The sequence below is a fragment of the Capricornis sumatraensis genome, chromosome 2 (genome assembly GCF_032405125.1).
Source record: "Capricornis sumatraensis isolate serow.1 chromosome 2, serow.2, whole genome shotgun sequence".
Taxonomy (NCBI): domain Eukaryota; kingdom Metazoa; phylum Chordata; class Mammalia; order Artiodactyla; family Bovidae; genus Capricornis; species Capricornis sumatraensis.
In genome coordinates, this window is record NC_091070.1 from 178,991,364 (window position 1) to 179,008,785 (window position 17,422).

The 17,422-nt window shown below is 37.0% G+C and overlaps 1 protein-coding gene across 1 annotated transcript in view; it reads left to right on the forward strand.

The window, feature by feature from the left end:
• Positions 1 to 16,585, forward strand: part of DNAI4 (dynein axonemal intermediate chain 4) — an 81,122-nt gene extending 64,537 nt beyond the window's left edge. The window contains 3 exon segments of the mRNA XM_068966273.1: positions 2,085 to 2,279; positions 10,321 to 10,529; positions 16,490 to 16,585. Of these exon segments, the coding sequence (XP_068822374.1) occupies positions 2,085 to 2,279; positions 10,321 to 10,529; positions 16,490 to 16,585 (500 nt within the window).
• Positions 16,586 to 17,422: the final 837 nt, after the last annotated feature.

The following is a 17,422-nucleotide window of genomic DNA, read 5'->3' on the forward strand; positions in this document are numbered from 1 at the left end:
CTGGGCAAGAATATTGGAGAGGGTTGCCATTTCCTACTCCAGGGGAATCTTCCTGATCCAGGGATTGAACCTGGGTCTCTTACGTTTCCTACATCAGCAGGCAGATTCTTTACCACTAGCACCACCTGGCGGAGAAGGTGATGGCATCCCACTCCAGTAGTCTTGCCTGGAAAATCCCATGGACAGAGGAGCCTGGTAGGCTCCAGTCGATGGGGTCACAGAGAGTCGGACACGACTGAGCGACCTCACTTTCACTTTTCACTTTTATGCATTGGAGAAGGAAATGGCAACCCACTCCAGTGTTCTTGCCTGGAGAATCCCAGAGACGGGGGAGCCTGGTGGGCTGCTGTCTATGGGGTCGCACAGAGTCGGACATGACTGAAGCGACTTAGCAGCAGCAGCACCACCACCACCTGGGAAGCACCCATTACTGGAGTAGAAATCCATATTTTTCACTTGCCCTTCAATTACACTGAGGGAGGGGATCATCTCATTACTGTTCTGTAATGTTAGATGGGGAGCTCTAACCTTGTGTAAGTTAGATAGTGAGCTCTAACTTCCATTGATACCTACATGGCTGGGAGGGATAGGAGCATCTCATTAACACTTCCTGACACCATGGATTGGGACTTGGCTTTATTACTTTGGGGCAGTTCTGTAAGTTCTGACTGTACCAATCCAACACTGACTATTGGGAAGAACCTTTTTACTGCCAGATAACTGTGGAATTCCATGTTTCCCAAGAGATCTTAATTGATATTGCACAAAGGGCAGCACAGTCATTTTTTTTCTTTTTTTGGGTAAGATTTAAAGTCCTAGCTCCTTACTGAGCCTTTTCTGACACCACACCCACTGGAAGGCTGGGAGACTGGAAAGCCTTGTTAGAACCTGGCAAGAATGGAAGTCTAGACTTCCCACTTGGCTAGTGGTATTTGTGGAATGGGTGGAGCTACAGTTTTTCTCTGTTTTTTTTTTTTTTTTCCTGGAGAGAAATGGTTATATCTTAAAAGTTTTCTTTCTTGCAAGATTGTTCTTTTCCTGAGTTTTGGCTAAAGAGAGGTTTGTCTGGAGTATCTGCAATAATAAGAAATGTAGGGAACTCACCAGTATGTCATTCCCTGGGTCCTGAGCAGTCTTTTTGCTCTGCCTTCTTCTGACAAAGGCTTTCAAAGGCTTCCTCTTAAAAAAAAAAAAATCAATGTCCCAAGATTTTTAGTTGTATTTAGCAAAGAAATAGGGGAAAGTGTTTATTCCATCTTCATGGATGCAAGATTCCCCTTCATTCTGTTTTAACTAAGTAATAGGTAGAATATCATTCCTCAAATATATACACATCCCAATCTCAGGAACCTATGAATAGATTACCTTACATGAGATAAGAGACTATCCAAATGTGCCTACATTAAGGATCTAAAAGAGGGAGGTTATCCTGGATTATCTGAGTGGACCCAAACCAATCAAATGGGTACTTTGGAGTATTTTTTTCCATTTCTGGTCAGAGGGAGATATAATGGCAGGACCATCAGAGAGATGCAATGTTGCTGTCTTTTGAAGATGGATGATGGGTTGGTGGTGGCTTCTAGAAATTGGCAAGGAAATTAACTCTCTAGAGCCTTCAGAAAGGAACATAACCCTAATAACCTTTTGGTTTTGGCCAAGTGAGACCTGGGTTGATCGGTAACCTACAGAACTTTAAATTTGTATCCACTTTAAATTTAATTTTAAATTTAATCTAGAACTTTAAATTTAGTCCACCAAATTTTTGGTAATTTGTTATAGCATTAATAAACAACAGTAGTGTAGTATTCCTATAAAGCAATAAATTAAACCTTTATCTGAAGGTGTAATGAAGACTGATAATAATTTAATTTCAATTTGAATAAAAATATATGGAGATAATATATGTATATCTTGCATGTGCTTGGTTCCTAAAAGACATTCAGTAAGTAACTATTAAAGTTGTTGTGAATACTGGAGGAATACAAATAGTGATGGCAAAATGTCATTGATAAATCTTTAGAATGTACAAACCAGCTAATATAATTTTTGAATTGTTACCATTACATCATATTTGTATTTTACAGTTAGTGAAGGTAGTTCTCTAATGGATATTGAAAATGTAATTCTGGCTAAAGTTCGAGATGAAGAAGAAGACAACTCAGATGCAGTATTTAAATCTGATAAGTTTCAGCAGGACTTATTTTTTATGGAACGAGTTATAATGGAAAATATATTTCAGCCAAAACTTGCAGCTTATCGTCAGCTTCCTGTTTTAAAAGGTATTTAACACATTATATACTAAAACATCTTTTAAAAAAGTGATTTTTTGAAATAAAGATTTTATACTTTAAAAAAGATGTCTAAATATAATCATTTTTAGACAAGCTCAAGTAATTTAAAAAATCAAATTGTATTATTTCTAAATGCAATCTTTAAACTGAGTTATCACTTATCAGCGAGAAGGAAATGGCAGCCAACTCCAGTAATTCTTTCCTGGAGAACCCCATGGACAGAGGAGCCTGGTGGGTTGCAGTCCACGGGGTTGCAAGGCGTCAGATCTGACTGAAATGACTTAGCACATACACACACATCACTTATCAGAAGACATTTTTATATAGTTTCCAGCACTAAAAGTGACTAGCAGGAGAGTCCAGACCTGGAAGCCCAAAGAGATAGTACCTTAGATTCAAAACCTCATAAGCTCTTTCCTCTCTGTTGTTCCAGTATTGAATTATTCTCTCGTAGTCAAACACCCCTTTCCATTGCCATTGATACCTTCCAGGTTCTAGCTTTTATTACCTCCCCCTAATTTTATTACACAGGCATTCTTCCTGTTGTTATGGCTACAATATTTTTAAAGATTTGAGAGATTACTTAATTCAACTTTTCAATTTTTGAATGAATGAAATGAAGTTTATAGAAACGTTCTAAAGTTCACTTCAGTCACTCAGTCATGTCTGACTCTTTGTGACCTCATGAAGCGCAGCATGCCAGGCCTCCCTGTCCATCACCAACTCCCAGAGTTTATCCAAACTCAGGTCCATCGAGTTGGTGATGCCATCCAGCCATCTCATCCTCTGTCATCCCCTTCTCCTCCTGCCCCCAATCCCTCCCAGCATCAGAGTCTTTTCCAATGAGTGAACTCTTTGCATGAGGTGGCCAAAGTATTGGAGTTTTCAGCTTTAGCATCAGTCCTTCCAATGAACACCCAGGACTGATCTCCTTTAGGATGGACTGGTTGGAGTTCCTTGCAGTCCAAGGGACTCTCAAGAGTCTTCTCCAACACCACACTTCAAAAGCATCCATTCTTCAGTGCTCAGCTTTCTTCACAGTCCAACTCTCACATCCATACATGACCACAGGAAAAACCATAGCCTTGACTAGACAAACCTTTGTTGGCAAAGTAATGTCTCTGCTTTTGAATATGCTGTCTAGGTTGGTCATAACTTTCCATTCAAGGAGTAAGTGTCTTTTAATTTCATGGCTGCAATCACCATCTGCAGTGATTTTGGAGCCCCCAAAATAAATTCTGACACTGTTTCCACTGTTTCCCCATCTATTTCCCATGAAGTGATGGGACTGGATACCATGATCTTAGTTTTCTGAATGTTGAGCTTTAAGCCAACTTTTTCGCTCTCCTCTTTCACTTTCATCAAGAGGCTTTTGAGTTCCTCTTCACTTTCTGCCATAAGGGTGGTGTCATCTGCATATCTGAGGTTATTGATATTTCTCCCAGCAATCTTGATTCCAGCTTGTGCTTCCTCCAGCCCAGGAACGTATCACTGATCATTTAAAAAAGAAAAAATAGTAGTTCTGCTTTTAGTTAGGATGTAAATAATTATAAGACCATAGGAGAGGACATACGTATTGCAGTTTTACTCATATGATGACATCCAGATAAGAGTTCAAAGAGGCTGCTGCTAAGTTGCTTCAGTTGTGTCCGACCCTGTGCGATCCCATAGACAGCAGCCCACCAGGCTGCTCCGTCCATGGGATTTTTCCAGGCAAGAGTACTGGAGTGGGGTGCCATTGCCTTCTCCGTCAAAGAGTCTGAGGTGACTGTAATTGGAATAATCAGATATTAGGAAATTATGTAGAGAAGAAAAAAAAAAAAAACTCCGTAAATCTATCATTTAGTCTTTGGCTGAAACATAAGCTGTGTATGTTAGACTAAAACTCCAGAAGGCAAAGAAAGAACAACTACCAGTAAGATCTAAGTGAAAAAGTCTTCAGAGTTCACACAGGGCTGCAACACATTTGATTTCTGACTGGCCAGAGGGGTAGAAATAGGGTATTCAGTAAATATCCAGAATGGCTATACCTTAAGAGTAGAGCTACAATAACCCAAGAATAAAGACTAGTCTAGACCCTCATCCCCACCAATAAACTTTTTAGCTAATTAAAAAAATTTTCTTTTTAAAAGCTAATTTCAAAAATCAAGCTAATCTGAAAGTAAGTTAACTGCTCAACAAAACAAACTTCAATACAGTATTGTATGGAAGAAAACACAACGCAGACATTCAGTGCTGTAACATTTATAATGCACAGCACCCAATACAAATTTACTAGCTGTGTAAATAAGCAGGAAAATGTGAGTTAAGCTAAAAAAGTCAGTCAATAGAAACAGATAAAAAGGTGACCGAGATGGTAAAAGACAGATAAGAACTTTAAAAAAGCTATCATACTCAGAATAGCCAAGACCATATTGAAGAAGAAAAAAGTTGGAGGACTGACATCATCCAACTTCAAGAGTTACTGTTAAGTTACAGTTGTTAAGATAGTGTGGTATTGGTGAAAGAACAGACACAATAAAGAGCCCAGAAATAGATCCACATAATTATAGTCAACTGATCTTTGACCAAAGAGGAATGGCAATATAATGGAAAGAAAAAAGATAGTCTTTTCAACAAATGATACTGGAACATCAGGATATTTATGGGCAAAATAAATAATCTAGATACAGACCTTATACCCCTCACAAAAATTAACTCAAAATGGGTCATAAACTTCAATGAAATATGCAAAACTATAAAATTTCTAGAAGACAGCATAGGAAAAAATTTGGATAAACTTGGATATGGTGATGATGTTTTAGATTTGACACCAAAGGCACAATCTATTAAAAGAAATAACTGATAAGTTGGACTTCATTAAAATTAAAAATCTGCTCTGTGAAAGACATTGTCAAGAGAATGAGAAGTCAAGTCACTGACTAGAAAGAATATATGCAAAATACATACCTGCTAAAGAACTTGTCCAAAATATACAAATATCTCTTAAAACTCAATAATAAGCAAACAGATAACATAATTTAAAAACAGACAAAAGACCTAACAGACACCTTATAAAGAGATATACAAATGGCAAATAAGTTTAAGAAGATGTTCATTATTATATGTCGTTAAGGAATTTCAAATTAAAACATCAATGAAATACCACCATACAATTATTGAATAGCTAAAATCCAAAACATTGATACCACCAAATGCTGGCTAAGATGTGGAGCAACAAGAACTCTTATTGTTGGTGGGAATGCACAGTAGTTCAGCTACTTTGGAAGATAGTTTGGCAGTTTCTTACAAAACTAAGCATATTGTAACCATATGGTCCATAATTGTACTCCTTGGTATTAACCCAAAGGAGTTGAATGCTTATTTCCACACAAAAATCTGCACACAGATGTTTATTGAAGCTTTATTCATAACTTCCAAAACTTGGAAGCAAACAAGATGTTCTTCAGAAGGTGAATGAATGAAAAAATTGTGGAAAATCCGGACAATAGAATATTATTCAGCACTAAAAAGAAATGAATTATCAAGCCATGAACAGACACGGACAAAATCTGAATGCATATTACCAAGTGGAGGAAGCCCATCTGAAAAGGCTACATATGCTGTCACTCCAACTATATGACATTCTGGAAAGGGCACAAGTTTGGAGACAGTAAAAAGATCAGACGTTTCCAGGGATTAGAGGTTGGGAGAAATGAATAGGCAGTGTATGTAAGATTTTTAGAGCAATAAAACTATTCTGCATAATACTTAGTGATGGGCACATTTCATTGTACACTCATCCAAATTCATAGAATGTACAACACCAAGAGTAAATCTTAAAGTGAACTATATAGATTTTGAGTAATAATAATTTGTCACTGGGAATTCACTTATTGTAACACTGTACTATTGGTGCAGGATGTTGATCTGGAAAAGGCTATGTGTAAATCTGGCTGTGAGTATATTGGAACTCTTCATTTGGAGTTCAGTTTTGCTGTGAAACTAAAACTACTCTAAAAAATAAAGTCTGTTAAAGAATAAGTTCTAAAAATATGCTTAAAGATTTAAAGGAAAAAATAAGAATACAATGATGATAGTAATGAAAGTTACATATAGGACCAAATGGAACTTCTAGAGATGAAATACAATACATAGTACTTGAAATGAAAAAATTTACTGCTTGAGTGTGACAAAATGCTAAAAGACAAGCAAGAGGAACATTCCAAATTAAAGTACAGAAACAGTCTAAAAAAATAGAACTTCAGTGACCTGTGTCCCAAGGTCATGTGGTTTAATATATATGTAATTAGAATTGTAGTAGTAGAATAAAGAGGAAGCACAGAAAGATATTTGAAGGAAGAATTGCTAAAAATTTTGTATATTTGAAAAAACTTTAAATCAGTAATTATAAGAAGTTCAATGAAACCCAAGCAAGATAAACACAATGAAAACCACACTGAGGCATATTATAAGTACTATACAAAAAAATTAAAAGTTGCCAGAAAAAAATTCATTACATACAGGGGAGAAATTAATAATGCCCTTATTTCTATATCAGAAGCCAGAGAACAATTTTTACTGTGCTAAAAATTGTATATCTAGAGAAAATATCCTTCAAAGATCAAGGTGAAATAAAAACATGTTCAGACAAACAAAAGCTGAGAGAATTCATTGTCAGCAGACCAGCATTGCAAAAAAAGTTCAAGGAAGTTCTTCAGGCTGATAGAAAATAACAACAGAAATTAGAATCTACAGAAAAGAATGGAGAGTGCTAGAATTTGAAAATGAGAGACATTTCCCACCATTTGAAATTTCTTTAAAGATCATGAAGTCAACAGTATTATTCTATGTTTTATATGGTAAAGCAAAGGACATGGAATAACTAAGTCAATTCTGTAGCAGAAGAATGAAGTTGAAGGACTTAACCCTACTATATTACAGGTGACTGACTATAACGATACAGTAATCAAGGCAGCTGAGTATTTGTCTAAGGGTAGACATATAGATGATTGAAACAAACTAGTGAGTCCAGAAATAAGCACAGACATATATGGTTAACTGATTTTTAACAAACATGTCAAGGCAATTCAATAGAGAGAAGTTGATCTTTTAAAACAATGCTGAAAGAACTGGACATCCTTATGGGGAGAAAAATGAGCTTTAATCCTCACCTCCTATTAAATGTATAAATTAAGTCAGAATGGACCATAGATTTACATGTAAAAATTAAAACTATAAAGTTCTAGGAGAAGATAAAGGAAAAAAATATTTGTGATTTTAGCATAAGAAAAGATCCACTTAATACACAAAAATCCCAAGTGCAGGTGAGTTAATTCATGTCCAACTCTTTGTGACCCCATGAGTGGTAGCCCACCAGGCTCCTTTGTCCATGGTATTCTCCAGGCAAGAATAATGGAGTGGATTGTCATTCCCTTCTCCAGGAGATCTTTCCAACCCAGGGATCAAACCTGCATCTCCTGCATTGGCAGGCAGATTATTTACCACTGAGCCACCTGGGAGGCCCCAAATCCCAAGGCATAAAAGAAAAAAATCAATAAGACTTTTGCAAGAGTTAAAATGTCTGCTCTTTGAATAACACTGCTAACAGTAGGAAAAAAAAATGCAGGGAAACATGCAAGCAACAGACTAGAAGAATATGTTTGCAATGTATACGTCTGACTGAAGACTTAGAAAACACACATTTACTCCCTCACAATTCTAGAGACAGAAAGTCCAAGATCAGGGTGCCAGCAAGGTTGGTTTCCTCTGAGGCCTCTCTCTTTGGCTTGCAGATGTTCACGCTCTTGCTGCCTCTTTCCATGGTCTTTTCTCTGTGTGTGTTCATCCCTTGTCTCTCTTGGTGTATCTAAATTTCCTCTTCTTAGAAGGATATCAATAAATGGATTGGGACCCTCTCTAATGGTCTAATTTTAATGTAATCACCACTTCAAAGTCCTTTCTCAAAATGCTGTTACATTCTGATATACTACATTCTTGTGTGTGCTCTGTGTGTCACACAGTCTTGTGCAATTCTTTGCCACCCTATGGACTGAAGCCCTACAGATCTCTCTGTCCATGGAATTTCCCAGTCCTCACCAGCTTAACCATGTGGTGACTGGAGTGGGCAGCCACTCCCTTCTCCAAGGGATCTTCCTGACTCAGGGATCAAACCTGTGTCTCATGCATCATAGGTGGATTCTTTACCTCTGAGTCATTATGACTTCAATATATGAATTTTGGAGTGAAACAATTCATCCCATAACATACGGTCATCTTATAAATTCTCACTTAATCTATATAAGCAATAAAGTTCTAGGTCAAGTGTTTCTAATTTGAAACACCAAAAAACAAAGTCACAACCCCTTAACCTATTCCTAGACTTGAGCCAGTTTATAGAACCAGACTGTCTTGAATGAAGTGGAGACTGGGTCACTTTGAGAATGATTCATGCTACATTGCCAAGAGTGTGTACTGTTAATACTTATCCCAGCTTTCTCCATAAAGATCTATACCATTTTATTAGAAGGACTGTACATTGTGGATAAGGAAATCATCAGAAATTTCATGGATTACTGAACACTGGCTCTGAGTTCACACTAACAGAGAGACCCAAAACATCACTGGGGTCCACTAGGACTTAAAATCAGGTGATCAACAGAATTTTAGTTCAGGTTCATCTCACAGTGTGTCCACCCATCATCCTGCAGTTATTTTCCCTGTTCCAGAATGTATACTTGAAATAGAAATATTTAGAAACTGGCAGAATCCCCCATGTGATCCTTGGCTTGTGGAATGAGAGCTAATTTGAGAGGAAGGGGCGAAGCGGAAGTCACTAGAGCTGTCTATACCTATTAAAATAGTAAACCATATAGCCACCTTTCTGGAGGGATCTCAGAGATTAATACCACCATCAAGGACTTGAAATATGCAGGAATGTTGACTCCTACCATTCAACTCATCTATCTGGTTTACACAGAAAACACATGACTCTTAGAGAGTAACAGTGGATTATTGTAAGCTTAACCAGGTGGTGACTCCAGGTGCAGCTGGTGTTTCAGTTAGAGTCTCATTGCCTGAGCAAACTAACACTACTTGTGGTACATAGTGTGTAGCTGCTGATGCTTTTTCCCTTTAGTACCTGTTGGGAAAACCAAAGCTATTTGCTCTCAGCTGGCCAGGTCAGCAGTGCACCTTCACTGTTCTGCTTTATGTCATAATTTAGTCTGCAGCAAGCCTTCCCTTCAGCAAGACATTGCACTGGTCCATTACACTGATGGTATCATGTTGATTGGACCTAGTGAACAAGAAGTAAACTTACTGGCAAGACATTTGCATGTCGGAGGGTGAGAAATAAATCTGACAGAATTTCAGGGGCCTTCCACCTCAGTGAAATTTCCAAGGGTCCAGTAGAATATGTCAGATATACCTTCTAAGGTAAAAGATATGCAGTTGCATCTGAGTCCTCTGCAATGAAAAAAAAAAAAAAAAGAGAGAGAGACAGACAGACATATTCCTAGTGGATCTCTTTACTTTCGTTGGTGGTGGTGTAGTCACTAAGTTGTGTTTGACTATTTGCAACCCCACGGATTGCAGCCCACCAGGCTCCTCTGTGCATGGGTTTTCCCAGGCAAGAATACTGGATTTCCCAGGCAAGAATACTGAAGGAAATGGGTTGGCATTTCCTTCTCCAGGGCATCTTCCTGACCCAGGGATTGAACCTGGGTCTCCTGCATTGCAGGCGGATTTCTTACTGACTGAGCCACAAGGGAAGCCGTCTTTGCATTTTAGAGGCAACACATTCCTCATTTGGATGTTATTCTGGTTCATTTACTCAGTGATCTGAAAAGCTAAAAGCTTTGAGTGGGTCTCAGAACAACAGAAGATTCTGCAGCAGGTTCAAGCTGCTCTTCTAGGTGCCCTGTCCCTCGGGCATTATGACCTAGCAGATCCAGTGGTGTCTGAAGTATCAGTGGTAGATAGAGCTATTCTTTGGAAACTTTAGCAGATGGGTGTAGACCACCATGATCTTCATTTGATTTAATTTTAGAACCAGAACCTGAAGAGCCCGGAGACTTTTTAGTAGATGGAAAACTTGAAGTGGTCAAAGAAGAAGCTAAGAAGGAAGAGGAAGAAGATTTAGAAATAAGTTCAGAACAATCAACAATACCAGCCAATTTGGAACGACTCTGGTCCTTTTCCTGTGACCTAACCAAAGGCCTTAATGTGAGCAGCCTTGCCTGGAATAAAGCAAATCCAGTAAGTTATCAAATGTTTTAATAATTCTGTCTCTAGCATTTAAGGGCATTTACCAAGTATAACACTAATGATTTTCTTTTCTCATTGTTAGGCAAGAGATTTAAATTGATATAACCTCTAGTTTTAAAATTCCTCTGAAAACAAGTTTATATTTTTAAAAGGGGGAAATGCAACAGCTAGAAAACAATGTTTTTTCTTCTTTAATATGAAAATGTCACCATTTTTATTTTAAGAGATGTGCTTGGAACATGGCTGACTCTCTTCCAGATGTTGAGAAGTGAACAAGAAAATAATATATATTTATTTAGTTTAACATGTTAACCAAATTCATGCACCCAAATTTGCATTCTCTTTAAAGAAACCAAATTTGGAAGTATGTACTTAATCCATGAGGTTGAAAAAGAGTCAGACATGACTTAGCGACTAAATAACAACAATAACAGCTTAATCCAGTGACCCTGTAAAAGTGCAAAATAATTTTGAGATTCCTTAATAAACTAATACTACAGTGGATATTTAAATAGCACCTACTATGTACCAGGCACTATTGTAAACATTTTACTTGTATTATCATAAATCTATGAATAAGGTACTATTTTCCTCATAATGTTGCACTGAAGCACAGAAAGGATAACTTGCCCAAAGTTATATAACCAGTAAGTGAAACAGAATTCAAACCAAGACATCTAGCTACAGAGTTCTTGCTTTTACTGAAAGTGAAGTGAAAGTCAGTCAGTTTTGTCCGACTCTTTGTAACCCTATGAACTATAAGTCCATGGAATTCTCTAGGCCAGAATACTGGAGTGGGTAGCCTTTCCCTTCTCCAGGGGATCTTCCCGACCTAGGGATCGAACCCAGGTCTCCCGCATTGCAGGTGGATTCTTTACCAACTGAGCCACAGTGAAGCCCAAGAATACTGGAGTGGGTAGCCTATCCCTTCTCCAGGGGATCTTCCAGACCCAGGAATCAAACCAGGGTCTTCTGCATTGCAGGCGATTCTTTACCAACTGAGCTATTAGGGATGCCCTTTAGTACTGCTCTGTTAAAAATCATATTGAGGAAAAATAGATGAATCATCAAGCTGGGGAACGGTATGTTTTCTTGTAAAAAAAAAGAATGATTATAGAGTAATGAGAGTTATTTTTTCCTGAGATTTATAAACTCGTTCTGAAGACATGATTCTCAACTAGTGTTTCTGAAAAAACTTTTTTTTTTTTTGGTCCTTTTTGAGAAATATTTATTTATTTTGACCTCACTGGGTGCTAGTTGCAGCATCTTTTTCTTGGTTGTTGTTGTTTGGCTCAGGCTGTGTTGTCCCACAATGTGTGGAATTCCAGTTCTCAACCAGGGATTGAACCCATATACTCTGCATTGGGAGGTGGACCCCCAACCACTGGACTACCAGGGAGGTCCCTGATGTATGTTTAAAGTCCTCAGAACTAATTTGTTTAAACTGTATTGTTTTATGCATGTTTTAAGAATTAGCCTTGTTTTATCACTATACCTTATAAGGTACTGTGTGCAAACATGATAATTGTTATGGATATTAAAAACCTATAATCAACCTGAAACTAACAAAACATTGTAAATCAACTCTACTGCAATAAAAATTTTTAAATGAAAAAGAAAACTATAATCATTTTTGTTGAAAGAAACCTCAGATATGCAGATGACACCACCCTTATGGCAGAAAGTGAAGAGGAACTAAAAAGCCTCTTGATGAAAGTGAAAGAGGAGAGCGAAAAAGTTGGCTTAAAGCTCAACATTCAGAAAACTAAGATCATGGCATCTGGTCCCATCACTTCATGGGAAATAGATGGGGAAACAGTGGAAACAGTATCAAACTTTATTTTGGGGGGCTCCAAAATCACTGTAGATGGTGATTGCAGCCATGAAATTAAAAGACGCTTACTCCTTGGAAGGAAAGTTATGACCAACCTAGATAGCATATTCAAAAGCAGAGACATTAATTACTTTGCCAACAAAGGTCTGTCTAGTCAAGGCTATGGTTTTTCCAGTGATCATGTATGGATGTGAGAGTTGGACTGTGAAGAAAGCTGAGCACTGAAGAATTGGTGCTTTTGAACTGTGGTGTTGGAGAAGACTCTTGAGAGTCCCTTGGACTGCAAGGCGCTCCAACCAGTCCATCCTAAAGGAGATCAGTCCTGGGTGTTCATTGGAGGGACTGATGCTGAAGCTAAAACTCCAATACTTTGGCCACCTCATGGGAAGAGTTGACTCATTGGAAAAGACCCTGATGCTAGGAGGGATTGGGGCAGGAGGAGAAGGGGACAGCAGAGCATGAGATGGCTGGATGGCATCACCAACTAGATGGACATGAGTCTGAGTGAACTCCAGGAGTTGGTGATGGACAGGGAGGCCTGGCGCGCTGCAGTCCATGGGTTCACAAAGAGTTGGACACGACTGAGCAACTGAACTGGACTGAAATAACACATTACTTAAATTATGTGTATTATTTTGAATAAAATAAAATACTTTTATTGTGGATTTGTGTTTATAAAACTATATTAGGGAACATCTTGTAGATAAGTGAAATTTAATAAATCAATAATAACTGGGTAATAAAGACAGATGAATCATTTTAAGAAACTGAATATACTCACAGCAAAAAATTAATATATTGCTATTTAGAATAAAGTTAATTTTGAATGAAGCTAAAAATATGACAGATGGTATCCATCATATTTATTAATTAATTCTGTAAATATTTGTTGAGTATTAACTCCGTGCAGAAACTCTGTTAAAGCACTGGAGATACAGTAGTAATTTAGTCACATGTAGGCCCTAGTCATACACTAGTTTCCTATGTGCTTTAATAAGGAAAAATAATACCATGGGAACACATAAGAGAAGGTTGTGAATGCTTCTTAGAAGAATTGACATCTATGGTGAGTCTGAAAGAGATGAATAAGAGTTTGTCAATGTCAAGGGTAGTGATGAAAAGTATTGTAAGACAGAGAGAACTGTGGAGACATGATGTTGATTAGGAGGTAAGATGGTGGGAGGACTGTCTTTGTATTCTTTCTGATTACAAAGAAAAGTCTGGGTTTGTTTGATAATTAAACTTTTGTGCATATGTACTTATACAGTTGACCTTGAACAAAAGGGGGCTTGGGGTGCCAACCTGTTATGCAGTTAAAAATCTAAGTGTAACTTTTGACTACCCCAAAACTTAACTATTAATAGCCTACTGTTGACTGAAAGTATTACCAAACATAAACGGTCAGTGAACACATGTTTTATGTGTTATATGTATTATAAACTGCAATCTTACAATAAAGCACGCTAGGGGAAAGAGAATATTATTAAGAAAAATAATAAAGAGAAAATATGTTTATAGTCAGTTCAGTCATGTCTGACTCTTTGTAACACCATGGACTGCAGCATGCCAGGATTTCCTGTCCATCACCAACTCCTGGAGCTTGCTCAAACTCATGTCCATCGAGTCGGTGATGCCATCCAACCATCTCATCCTCTGTCATCCCCTTCTCCTCCTGCCTTCAATCTTTCCCAGCATCATGGTGTTTTCCAATGAGCCAGTTCTTCACATCAGGTGGCCAAAGTATTGGAGTTACAGCTTCAGCATCAGTCCTTCCAAAGAATATTCAGGACTGATTTCCTTTAAGATTGACTGGTTGGATCTCCTTGTAATCCATGAGATTCTCAAGAGTCTTCTCCAACACCAAAGTTCAAAAAGATCAGAAGATCAATTCTTCAGGACTCAGCTTTCTTTATAGTCCAACTCTCACATCCATACATGACTACTGGAAAAAACCATAGCTTTGGCTAGACAGACCTTTGTTGGCAAAGTAATGTCTCTGCTTTTTAATATGCTGTCTAGGTTGGTCATAGCTTTTCTTCCAGGGAGCAAGTGTCCTTTAATTTCATGGCTGCAATCACCATTTGCAGTGGTTTTGGAGCCCAAGAAAATAAAGTCTGTCACTGTTTCCATTGTTTCCCTGTCTGTTTGCCATGAAGTGATAGGACTGGATGCCATGAACTTAGTTTTCTGAATGTTGAGTTTTAAGCCAACTTTTTCACTCTCCTCTTTCACTTTCATCAAGAGGCTCTTTAGTTCTTCATTTTCTGCCATAAGAGTGGTGTCATCTATGTATCTGAATTTATTGATATTTCTCCCAGCAGTGTTGACTTCAGCTTGTGCTTCACCCAGCCAAGCATTTTGCATGATGTACTCCAAATATAAGTTAAATAAGCAGGGTGACAATATACTCCTTTCCCAATTTGGAACCAGTCCATTGTTCCATGTCTGGTTCTAATTGTTGCTTCTTGACCTGCATACAGATTTCTCAGGAGGCAGATAAGGTGGTCTGGTATTCCCATCTCTTTAAGAATTTTCCACAGTTTGTTGTGATCCACACAGTCAAAGGCTTTGGCATAGTCCATAAAGCAGAAGTAGATGTTTTTCTGGAACTCTCTTGCTTTTTCTATGATCAACAGATCAATGGATCAACATTTATAGTACTGTACTGTATTTAGCAACACTGTTAAGTGTATGTCATCCATTTAACAGATGAATTGTCTGTCAGTGCCTATATCAGTATTGTCTTAGATGATGCAAAATACTGTAGATGTTACATGTGTTACTTAGACATCAAAAATAAAAAGATAATAAGAAAAATTCATATTTTTTTCAAGTATAGTATTTTATATATTGATGACAAAGAAGCAGCAATATGATTGCTTTATGGTAGCCTAGTGTAATTGATATGATTGCTTCAGGATAGCCTAGACTATACGCTAATGAATGAATTGTTACAAAATTTCAGTGGCATACAGTATTATAGTCATATTCATAATGCTGTATTGGAAACATTGTTACCCTAAAAAAAAGCTACTTACCTGTGATGATAGGCTGATATGCAGTTCTTCAATTATGAGAGTGAGGCATATGTATGGTAATACATAATTCTTTGAAAGCAAAGTTATAAAACAGTAATAAAATGAATACATTATTAATTTTATATTAAATGTTCACTTATGCCTATCAAAGGAGTAGACTATTATCTACATACATTTTATACATTCATGAAAAATCCTTTTCTTAATGTTTTGGATTTCTAGGCTATGCAGTTTTTCTGTGAATTTTTTCAAATGGTTACAAATCTCCAAAAAAAGTTTTAATATATTAGTTTAAAAGAATCCATTTATAAGTAGACCTACACAGTTCAAACTCATTGTTCAAGGGTCAATTATAAAAGCATTTCTGGAAATGACCTGCTGTATTAATCAGCTGAAGCTGCCCAAACAAAACACCGTAGACTGAGTGGCTTAAACAACGGAAATTTATTTCTTACAGTTCTGGAGGCTGATTCATTTCCTGGGTGAGGCTCTCTTCCAGGCTTGACTGTATCCTCACATGGTGGAGAGAAAGGGCTCTTAGGTTTCTTCCTCTTTTTGTAAAGAACCCAATCCTATTGAATGAGGACCCTACCCTCCTGGACTCGTTTAACCTTAATAACCTCCTAAATGTGCTATTTTCAAATATAATCACATATTATTAGGGGTTAGGACTTCCACAAATGACTTTTAGGAGAGGAGACACAATTCAGTCCATAGCACCTCACTTTAAATGTAAATGTCTTCTATTTAACATTTGAAAAAATTAGGTCATCCTTAAAAACCCATAGGAGATTATAATGTAATAAAACAAATTTTGAAGATTATCTCAATATGTAAAAGAGCTTGTTAGCAATTGGTTCTTTTTGAGTACTTATTTTTCAGTCTGAAAATGTGATTATTGTTGTGATTTTGCTTAGGAAGATGGAAATGTAGAGTGAAAATAGATGGCATATGGTATTTTTTTAACCTTAATTAAAATATCATCACTCTTCTTAACACAGTTCATTAATATACATCTTCATACATTTGCCAATATTTTTATGCTATCCTCTCTTAGTTTAAATTTTTCTGGTTTTCAGGACCTTTTGGCTGTTGGCTATGGACACTTTGGATTTAAGGAGCAAAAAAGAGGATTGGCCTGCTGTTGGTCAATAAAGAACCCCATGGTAACTTGAGCAGGAACAAGATCTATTTTTATTTAATTAAATGTTGACATAATTCTCGTTAAGTAGTAGATAGTCATATTTGATAATTAAGCAAAGTCAAGGAAGTTTTATCATGCAAGACTTTATTTTCTTTGGTTTAAATCTGTAACAATTAAATAATTAAAACTTATTCTGATACTTTATAGGATAAAGTAAATTCACTACTATGTGCTGTTAGATCTGATGATCCAGGGCTGAACCATTATTGTATATCACTGCCTGTTATAAACAAAAATATTTGCAAATACAAATTTTAAAAATAGTTTCATTTATTATTGGATTGTTTTTCAGTATATGAATAACTCATCACTTTATAAGATAGATTTCTGTTATCCTCAATAGATGTAAAATAGATTCATGTAATATCTTACTGTTATGAGTTTTTAAAAAAAATGAAAAGAATCAGTTATGTTTTTTGCTAAATAGCTCTAGTCAATCTGTCACTTACAAGTTTGCCTTTAGTTTTTGGGTTTTTTTAATCGCACCATGCGGGATCTTAAGTACCCTGACCAGAAACTGAACCTGCACTCCTTGGATTGGAAGCAGAGAATGTTAACCACTGGACTCCCAGGGAGGTCCCTTTACCCTTAGTTTTACTTTACAACAGAAATGAAAAGTGGACCACTTTAAAAAGATCAGAAAGGCATACAAAAATAATTGGAGTTCTTATAAATAACCCTCATCTGTTAGGAGGTTGGGTTTATATAGCCTAAAAGAAAGGAAGAAGCAATTTTAAACATGTGGAAGGATTGACAGGATTCAACAGCAAGTTGTCTTCTTTTCCATGTAGGTTGTTAGAAACAAGAA